We start from the raw sequence: 10,441 nt of genomic DNA, 5'->3' as shown, positions 1-10,441 counted from the left end.
TCCCTTTTTGAGCTATTCTCATGTTTGTGGTGCTGTATGGGGTTCTCTGTTGCTGCGGTGCTGTGCCTGTAGTGAGATATGGCTCAGGGTTAAAGGGGCTTAGCATGGCAATAGGGTTGCTGGTGGACGGCTCCCCCTACAGGTGCGGTGTTAGTTTTATTACAATTTTTACTTAGAAGTTCATGTTTATAAATTTGGCAGCAATAAATTAATGTATAACAAGTGGGGTGTGATGCACGGTTTTGTTTTATTTCTGCAGTTGTGGCATTTTAACTCTGAGAGCAGAAGTAACAGAGAACAATTTATATAAATATAACCCGAAAATAAAACTCCATACATGAGGTCCATTAATGAGGATTTTCACATAGAAACCTACTGCAAATAGTCCAATGCACATGGAGTTTGGTATTTGCCACAGTCAGAACGAGGGACTTCTGATTCGGCACAGATTACGGTCTGTTTTTCCACAAATCACCATTGTTCTTCTCGTACTTTCGGTTTTCGTGCCAACTGAGGGTTGAATTGAGAGTTGTATCGTCGCTTTCTATCATCGATCTCCTGCTCTGGGGTAGGTAGGTCCTTTTTGCCAGACAGCAAAGCTTCAGCACGTCTCCTTTCTGCAGCTTCTCTTTTCAACCGCTCTTGTCTCAGTTGTTCAATGGATGGCTCAGGTGTCCTGCGTAGTGGGAGACGGTGAAGTTACCCATCTGAGCATTCAAGTACATTACTCCTATGTGTCATTATCAAGGGTTTATTAAAAACAGTGACAAAGAAGAATTTTTTTTTAAGGCATCCCCCCCCCCCCCCTCTCGAGCATAAAGCCAATTGTGTTCCAGTTGGATACGTCTGCACATTGACAAACTGAAGAAATAAACAAACAAACAAACCACATAACTATATAGCCAAAGGCGCTATTTATGGGTAAAGCCTGCATTGCTTATCCCTGGGAGCCACACCTCTCATTACAACCGAGATCCCAATAGCCCTCCGGCAATCCTATCCGGCCAAGACGTGGATGTGTATGTGGTTGGCTCGCTTTTGAATTTTAATGCAGTCGTTGGCTTGTCTATCTCCATAGCTCCCATAATCTTCAGTAGAGAGGGCCACAAGCATGTGCAGACACCTCTCCTCTAGTGGGTGACATGCAGTCTGGGTTCCAGAGGTGGGACGGGGCCCCCCAGCAACCTTCATTCCGGCAATGCATATAGTTTTTTTTTCTCCCTGCATCAAATAGCGCAGCAGACTACACTTTTCAGTACCAGTGTAAGCTTCACAAAAGTTTGTCCCATAGTTTTTCTATACAGATAAACCCATTCACCTAATGTGGCAGAAATCCACATTGGGTAAATGTGTAATTTTGTTTTTTTTTAGGGTCCAAAATGAATAAAAAAAAATCCCAATTCTTTTCTTTATACTTTTACTCTATGTAGGTTCTACTTCTGGCTTTACTTACCAAAAACCAGCCAGTGAGAACCTGGTCTTGGGGAGGACGCACGCACACGCACACGCACACACTTTGGTTTGAAGCTGCAGAACTACCGCATTGGGAAAAAAAATGGAAGATGAAAGGAACCAGGAAACCCAGTATAGTACTACAGCACGGTCATCAAAAAGACAAGGCGTTCATTTATCCAGAACTGCTAGTGTATAGAACAGGTACAGCCACTAATATGAGTGCAAGGTATAGAAATCATAGCTCTATAGAAAAAGGCTTGAGGAGCAAATGAACGCCATCTTTACTGTACAGCGCCAATACACGTCTCCATAGTTCTAGTCAGTATCTGTGCCATACACTGGCGGTTTTGGATGAACTCCTAGTGTTTTGGTCATAAAGGCAAAAAATAAATGACTCCACACACTATCCTAAAATAAGCTATTAACCCTTCGTTTTGGGGATTTGTGAAGAGAGACAATAAATGGTGTATTATATATATATATATATCTTCTCACATACTCTTTCTTATTTATTTTCTCTTTCACTTTCTTTTGTTCCTTTTTATCGGAGTGCCTCTTTTTTTCACCAGTTTTCTTCTGAAGGTATTTTTCCATTTTATTCATGGGATCCAGCATCCTTTTCAGCTTGTCATCCTTTGCGGTATCATCTTTTTCCTTCTGGTGACTAGCAGGAACCTCTTGGTACCAGGGGCGACATGTCTGGGCTTCTGCTGCACTTTGTCCCAGGTATGTCAGAATCCCCAAAGCTTTTTCTTGACGCTCCTAAAGGAATCAGAAATTAAAAATGAATACATTTTCTTTCCATAATGAAGACCAGATGTCAAATGGAGCAGCAGAAATGACCTTCTCCGTCCGCTTCTCCTCTTCATACTCCTTGTTTCCTCGGGTGGTCCCTTTGCCCTCCTCCACATCTTGAAAGAAATTGATGTGCCCAGACTCTTGGCTCAATCGCACCACTGCTGCACTATCAATGGATGCTTCCGGTAGAGACAGGCGAGCCTTTTTACGTAGAAAATCAGTACGAGCCTGAAATGTGAAATGGATATGGACAAATTACATCATATAATGCACATACCATATAGGTCCATGCTATTATGGTCACCCTAACCAGCAGTATGCCAGGGTCCCAGTATTCCTTATCTGGGAAAATCCAGCGTATTTCTGTGCAGGTCTGTGAGCTCAGAGTTACACCATTTCTACCATCATTAATGCTGAATCCTCCTGGTGCTGCTCAGAGATTTCCACAGTATAGAATGAGGATCAGTGGATAGCCCGGCTGCAGCTCTAGGATTCTGGGTTGAACTGGGTCCAGGGAGTGATAACAAGCTGTGCGGAATGTGATGGCTCCATATAAGCATGCAAGTATTCCAACATTTTCTTCGTATGAGAACTGCACAGCTGGCTTATCGGGGTCGTATGGTTAAAAAAACTTTTCAAATGCTTTGTCATGGCAGAGGAGTTACTAGGGGAGGGGAGGCTCGCTTATTCTGGATCCACTTCTATTAGACAAAGTAAAGACCTGCTACTTAAAGGGGTTGCCCACTTATCTTTGGGGGACAATTCTAACACAAAAGGATTGCCCAAAGTGGACAAACCCTTTAAGTGCATGTCTTGCTCACCAAGATTCAAAGCTTCCCTACATCATGCCTCCCAACCGCCCCAGTTTCAACTGCATCTGTATCCTCAGGACGCAGATACAGTTGAACCTAACTGTGGAGCGGCAAGCCGTCAACTCCCTGCTCCACCATTCACTATGTAATGCCAGCCATAAGCTACTTGGCGCAGACAGTCGTGATGCAGTGACGTTATCACACCTGCCTGCTCCTAGAGGACCTGCAGAGGCATCTCCTCCATTCGCCGTGGGAACAGGGTTAGGTATTTACTTTTATTAGGCACTATGGGGAATTATACTGTGTGGGGGGCACTACGAGGGCTTTATATTGTGTGTGGGGGGTACAATGGAAGCTTTATATTGCGTGTGGGGGTACTATGGAAGCTTTATATTGCGTGTGGGGGTACTATGGAAGCTTTATATTGCGTGTGGGGGTACTATGGAAGCGTTATATTGCGTGTGGGGGTACTATGGAAGCTTTATATTGTGTGTGGGGGTACTATGGAAGCTTTATAATGTGTGTGGGGGGTACTATGGAAGCTTTATATTGTGTGTGGGGGTACTATGGAAGCGTTATATTGTGTGGGGGGTACTATGGAAGCGTTATATTGTGTGTGGGGGTACTATGGAAGCGTTATATTGTGTGTGGGGGTACTATGGAAGCTTTATATTGTGTGTGGGGGGTACTATGGAAGCTTTATATTGTGTGTGGGGGGTACTATGGAAGCTTTATATTGCGTGTGGGGGTACTATGGAAGCTTTATATTGCGTGTGGGGGTACTATGGAAGCTTTATATTGCGTGTGGGGGGTACTATGGAAGCTTTATATTGCGTGTGGGGGTACTATGGAAGCTTTATATTGTGTGTGGGGGTACTATGGAAGCTTTATATTGCGTGTGGGGGTACTATGGAAGCTTTATATTGCGTGTGGGGGTACTATGGAAGCTTTATATTGTGTGTGGGGGTACTATGGAAGCTTTATATTGTGTGCGGGGGTACTATGGAAGCTTTATATTGTGTGCGGGGGTACTATGGAAGCTTTATATTGTGTGCGGGGGTACTATGGAAGCTTTATATTGTGTGTGGGGGTACTATGGAAGCTTTATATTGTGTGTGGGGGTACTATGGAAGCTTTATATTGTGTGTGGGGGTACTATGGAAGCTTTATATTGTGTGTGGGGGTACTATGGAAGCGTTATATTGTGTGTGGGGGTACTATGGAAGCTTTATATTGTGTGTGGGGGTACTATGGAAGCGTTATATTGTGTGTGGGGGTACTATGGAAGCTTTATATTGTGTGTGGGGGTACTATGGAAGCTTTATATTGTGTGGGGGGTACTATGGAAGCTTTATATTGTGTGGGGGGGTACTATGGAAGCTTTATATTGTGTGTGGGGGTACTATGGAAGCTTTATATTGTGTGTGGGGGTACTATGGAAGCTTTATATTGTGTGTGGGGGTACTATGGAAGCTTTATATTGTGTGTGGGGGTACTATGGAAGCTTTATATTGTGTGTGGGGGTACTATGGAAGCTTTATATTGTGTGTGGGGGTACTATGGAAGCTTTATATTGTGTGTGGGGGTACTATGGAAGCTTTATATTGTGTGTGGGGGTACTATGGAAGCTTTATATTGTGTGTGGGGGTACTATGGAAGCTTTATATTGTGTGTGGGGGTACTATGGAAGCGTTATATTGTGTGTGGGGGTACTATGGAAGCGTTATATTGTGTGTGGGGGTACTATGGAAGCGTTATATTGTGTGGGGGGTACTATGGAAGCTTTATATTGTGTGGGGGGTACTATGGAAGCTTTATATTGTGTGTGGGGGTACTATGGAAGCTTTATATTGTGTGTGGGGGTACTATGGAAGCGTTATATTGTGTGTGGGGGTACTATGGAAGCGTTATATTGTGTGTGGGGGGTACTATGGAAGCGTTATATTGTGTGTGGGGGTACTATGGAAGCGTTATATTGTGTGTGGGGGTTCTATGGAAGCTTTATATTGCGTGTGGGGGTACTATGGAAGCTTTATATTGTGTGTGGGGGTACTATGGAAGCGTTATATTGCGTGTGGGGGTACTATGGAAGCTTTATATTGTGTGTGGGGGTACTATGGAAGCTTTATATTGTGTGTGGGGGTACTATGGAAGCGTTATATTGTGTGTGGGGGTACTATGGAAGCGTTATATTGTGTGTGGGGGTACTATGGAAGCGTTATATTGTGTGGGGGGTACTATGGAAGCTTTATATTGTGTGGGGGGTACTATGGAAGCTTTATATTGTGTGTGGGGGTACTATGGAAGCTTTATATTGTGTGTGGGGGTACTATGGAAGCGTTATATTGTGTGTGGGGGTACTATGGAAGCGTTATATTGTGTGTGGGGGGTACTATGGAAGCGTTATATTGTGTGTGGGGGTACTATGGAAGCGTTATATTGTGTGTGGGGGTTCTATGGAAGCTTTATATTGCGTGTGGGGGTACTATGGAAGCTTTATATTGTGTGTGGGGGTACTATGGAAGCGTTATATTGCGTGTGGGGGTACTATGGAAGCTTTATATTGCGTGTGGGGGTACTATGGAAGCTTTATATTGTGTGTGGGGGTACTATGGAAGCTTTATATTGCGTGTGGGGGTACTATGGAAGCTTTATATTGCGTGTGGGGGGTACTATGGAAGCTTTATATTGCGTGTGGGGGTACTATGGAAGCTTTATATTGCGTGTGGGGGTACTATGGAAGCTTTATATTGTGTGGGGGGTACTATGGAAGCTTTATATTGTGTGTGGGGGTACTATGGAAGCTTTATATTGTGTGGGGGGTACTATGGAAGCTTTATATTGTGTGTGGGGGGTACTATGGAAGCTTTATATTGTGTGTGGGGGTACTATGGAAGCTTTATATTGTGTGTGGGGGGTACTATGGAAGCTTTATATTGTGTGTGGGGGTACTATGGAAGCTTTATATTGTGTGGGGGGTACTATGGAAGCTTTATATTGTGTGGGGGGTACTATGGAAGCTTTATATTGCGTGTGGGGGGTACTATGGAAGCTTTATATTGCGTGTGGGGGGTACTATGGAAGCTTTATATTGTGTGTGGGGGGTACTATGGAAGCTTTATATTGTGTGTGGGGGTACTATGGAAGCTTTATATTGCGTGTGGGGGTACTATGGAAGCTTTATATTGTGTGTGGGGGGTACTATGGAAGCTTTATATTGTGTGGGGGGTACTATGGAAGCTTTATATTGCGTGTGGGGGGTACTATGGAAGCTTTATATTGTGTGTGGGGGTACTATGGAAGCTTTATATTGCGTGTGGGGGGTACTATGGAAGCTTTATATTGCGTGTGGGGGTACTATGGAAGCTTTATATTGTGTGTGGGGGGTACTATGGAAGCTTTATATTGTGTGGGGGGTACTATGGAAGCTTTATATTGCGTGTGGGGGGTACTATGGAAGCTTTATATTGTGTGTGGGGGTACTATGGAAGCTTTATATTGCGTGTGGGGGGTACTATGGAAGCTTTATATTGTGTGGGGGGTACTATGGAAGCTTTATATTGTGTGTGGGGGGTACTATGGAAGCTTTATATTGTGTGTGGGGGGTACTATGGAAGCTTTATATTGTGTGTGGGGGTACTATGGAAGCTTTATATTGTGTGGGGGGTACTATGGAAGCTTTATATTGTGTGGGGGGTACTATGGAAGCTTTATATTGTGTGTGGGGGGTACTATGGAAGCTTTATATTGTGTGGGGGTACTATGGAAGCTTTATATTGTGTGGGGGGTACTATGGAAGCTTTATATTGTGTGTGGGGGTACTATGGAAGCTTTATATTGTGTGGGGGGTACTATGGAAGCTTTATATTGTGTGTGGGGGTACTATGGAAGCTTTATATTGTGTGGGGGGTACTATGGAAGCTTTATATTGTGTGTGGGGGTACTATGGAAGCTTTATATTGTGTGTGGGGGTACTATGGAAGCTTTATATTGTGTGGGGGGTACTATGGAAGCTTTATATTGTGTGGGGGGTACTATGGAAGCTTTATATTGTGTGTGGGGGTACTATGGAAGCTTTATATTGTGTGTGGGGGTTCTATGGAAGCTTTATATTGTGTGTGGGGGTACTATGGAAGCTTTATATTGTGTGTGGGGGGTACTATGGAAGCTTTATATTGTGTGTGGGGGTACTATGGAAGCTTTATATTGTGTGTGGGGGTACTATGGAAGCTTTATATTGTGTGTGGGGGTACTATGGAAGCTTTATATTGTGTGGGGGGTACTATGGAAGCGTTATATTGTGTGTGGGGGTACTATGGAAGCTTTATATTGTGTGTGGGGGTACTATGGAAGCTTTATATTGTGTGTGGGGGTACTATGGAAGCTTTATATTGTGTGTGGGGGTACTATGGAAGCTTTATATTGTGTGGGGGGTACTATGGAAGCTTTATATTGTGTGGGGGGGTACTATGGAAGCTTTATATTGTGTGGGGGGTACTATGGAAGCTTTATATTGTGTGTGGGGGTACTATGGAAGCTTTATATTGTGTGTGGGGGTACTATGGAAGCTTTATATTGTGTGTGGGGGTACTATGGAAGCTTTATATTGTGTGTGGGGGTACTATGGAAGCGTTATATTGTGTGGGGGTACTATGGAAGCTTTATATTGTGTGGGGGGTACTATGGAAGCTTTATATTGTGTGGGGGGGTACTATGGAAGCTTTATATTGTGTATGGGGGGTACTATGGAAGCTTTATATTGTGTGTTGTGTAGGGCTGGGCGATTAATAAAATTAATTAGATTCATTCGCCCTCAAGGGCTCTCACAAAACTGTTTTTTTAACAGAATAGTTGAATCGATTCTGTAGTCGTGCCGAGCTGCAAGGGGAAGCTCCACCCGCCACCTCGTCTCTGCCTGGCCTGCCCCGTCCTGTCTCTGCTTCTCCATGGAACTGCTGCTCTGTAGGGAACAAAATGTTACAGTACGGAACAGTAGGTCCGTGGGGAAGCAGAGACTCCTAGTATACGGCCACATGGCCCCGCTGTAGATGGCACCTCCCTTGTATATCCCACCACCACCCCCTTGCATACCGCAACCCCCCTTGTAGATCGCAACCCCCCCTCCCACTAGGAGCTGAATCCCCAGCCAAATTGTCGGCAACCTCTGGCCAGGGATTCAGCTCCTAGTGGGAGCTACAGCGGCGCGATCTGCAAGGGAAGGAGGCTGTTTGCGATCTACAAGAGAGGGGGGCTGCGATAGGCAAGCGAGGGGGTGCTGCAATATACTAGGGGGGGGGGGGGTACTGCGATATACTAGGGTGTGTGGCACTATATTGGGGTTGGCACTATCATTACATGTGGGCACTGTGGCACTATATGTAGGCACTATCTACATGGGCACTGTAGCCCTATCTCACTATATGTGGGCAGTGTGGCACTATATGTGGTCACTATCTACAGGGACATTACGGCACTATATACATGGGCACTGTGGTGTTTTCAGGGGATTGGGACAAAAAACCCTGACAAATTAAATTCATCTTTTTTGTTTTCTTTAACGGCCATGAAAACCGGACAGACGGACTGGAAATGGAAGAGAATTTGGAGACACTGATGCAAAATGGACATGAGATACTGACAATTGATCCGTTTTTAATGGCCATCTTTTTCACTGTCGTGCGGCTGTAACATAAATGACTGATGCCAGGAGTCCCGTTCACATGCACCGTGATCGGGCCGCGAAATCCTGTTGGCACACGGACCGTTTTTCACTGTCCAATCACGGTCGTGTGAATCCGGTCTTAATGTTATTTAAAACCCCATGGTGGGGCCGGTACAGCACAGGGTCCCGCTCAGACTTCAGACACTATATCGTAATCTCACCCCAGAATGCCCTCGCCTGGCCCTGCTGCAATTTACACTGCTCTCGCCTGCAGTGTCGGAGACCGGCTGAGGTGGTGACGGGCAGGGGTTGGCTGTTCGTGCATTCAGTATATAATGGATTATAGATTCTGTTAACCTGTTCCCTGCCGGGGAACACAGAAGTTATAATCAATTAGATAGACATTTTTCCAATCATATTTATGATTAAAAAAAAAAAAAGTATTTGCAGAGGTTAAAAGTTGTGACGTTACATACAATAATATAGCGAAATATGTTCAAGTTATTTATATAAAGAAAATGTAGTCAATTATCTCTTGGTATTACTGTGAGATAAAACAGCAGAAAATCGGGATTTAACTCGCCCAAAAAGTGTTGTAAAAAATCTAGATTTTATTTTTGGGCAAAATCGCCCAGCCCTAGTGTGGGGGGTACTATGGGGGATGTTATACGGTGGGGAAACTCTATGTACTCTGCATTATACAGTGTGGGTTGAGCTGGGTGTACATGGGCAGGAATCGGGCAGGGGGTTAGAGGCACGGCTTAATGTTAAACAAAATTGCTGCACCGTGCTTCGCGCTTCAGGCATTGTCCCCCTTTACAATACTTGTTGGGATACGTGCGCACATTACAAGGACGGACCATTGATATGAATTAGTGCTGCATTTCATCGCCCCTGCTCGCCCGCCATTTCTTATAGCGACAGATGGTTATTGCTGCTGACTTTTTATAAAGGGGAAACTGGATAACCGCACTAATACACAGGTATCACTGCTTATAGAGATACGGTTTATGGGTGCCACTTTTTTTTTTGGGGGGGGGGGGGGTACAGTCCCATAGCGTTCAGCTTTAACAATTAGGATCAGGGTGAGGATCCAACAGTAAACCCCATGAATACCAAGGTGCCTAATTTCTGCCTACCTCTTGCTCCGCTAGCTCCGCCCTCTTCCTGCGCTGTCGCTCCTCCTCTTCTGCCTGCGCCTCATCTTTCCGCACCCGCGCAATGTTGTCCTTATTGCGCACATGCCAGCTCTTCTTAGGCAAGATATTCATCCTCAAAACACGTGTTTAACAATCTGTCAATCAATGACAAATCCCGCCCCTTTCTCCTTCCTACTACAATGACGATGTGGGCTTCCCTGCCACCGATTTCCCACAGCTCCGAGTCCGTACAGCGACACCTATTACAATCTTCTAGCCCTTGTGTATTCCTTATCAACTAAGTTATTGACTGGCTGACGTCATAAATATGCGCCTTGTTTCTATTGGCAAATTAGTAAAATCATGTGACCGCATGGTGTCACGTGGGTGGAAGTCGTCATTTCGAATTCCTGTGTCGGCCATGTTTGGTTTGGCAATGTTATTTGCCCGGGATTAGTCACATGACCGGCGGTCGGCCCGTGTTATGCTATCATTCATGGGGGTGCTCGGTGTTTATGCCGTTTTTTTTATTAGCACAAAAAAAATAATTAGAATTATTTGTCAAACAACTGTCA

At 44.7% G+C, this 10,441-nt stretch overlaps 1 protein-coding gene across 2 annotated transcripts; it reads right to left on the bottom strand.

Moving 5' to 3' along the window:
* Positions 1–228: 228 nt before the first annotated feature.
* Positions 229–10,202, bottom strand: LENG1 (leukocyte receptor cluster member 1). 2 transcript variants are annotated; one of them, XM_075838844.1, is made up of 5 exons: positions 9,867–10,202; positions 2,299–2,481; positions 1,955–2,217; positions 1,454–1,535; positions 595–676 (listed from the first exon to the last, which is right to left on the bottom strand). In XM_075838844.1, the coding sequence occupies exons 1-5, from the start codon at positions 9,996–9,998 to the stop codon at positions 668–670; spliced, it is 669 nt and encodes a 222-aa protein (XP_075694959.1). In that variant the 5' UTR covers positions 9,999–10,202; the 3' UTR covers positions 595–667. The 2 variants fall into 2 exon arrangements, with proteins under 2 accessions (XP_075694958.1, XP_075694959.1); XM_075838843.1 differs by lacking the exon at positions 1,454–1,535 and having other exon boundaries at positions 229–676.
* Between the last annotated feature and the right edge of the window lie 239 nt (positions 10,203–10,441).

Source organism: Rhinoderma darwinii, chromosome 10 (genome assembly GCF_050947455.1).
Source record: "Rhinoderma darwinii isolate aRhiDar2 chromosome 10, aRhiDar2.hap1, whole genome shotgun sequence".
NCBI lineage: Eukaryota > Metazoa > Chordata > Amphibia > Anura > Rhinodermatidae > Rhinoderma > Rhinoderma darwinii.
The sequence above is the reverse complement of the archived record's forward strand: the minus strand, read 5'-3'. Positions and strand labels throughout refer to the sequence as shown.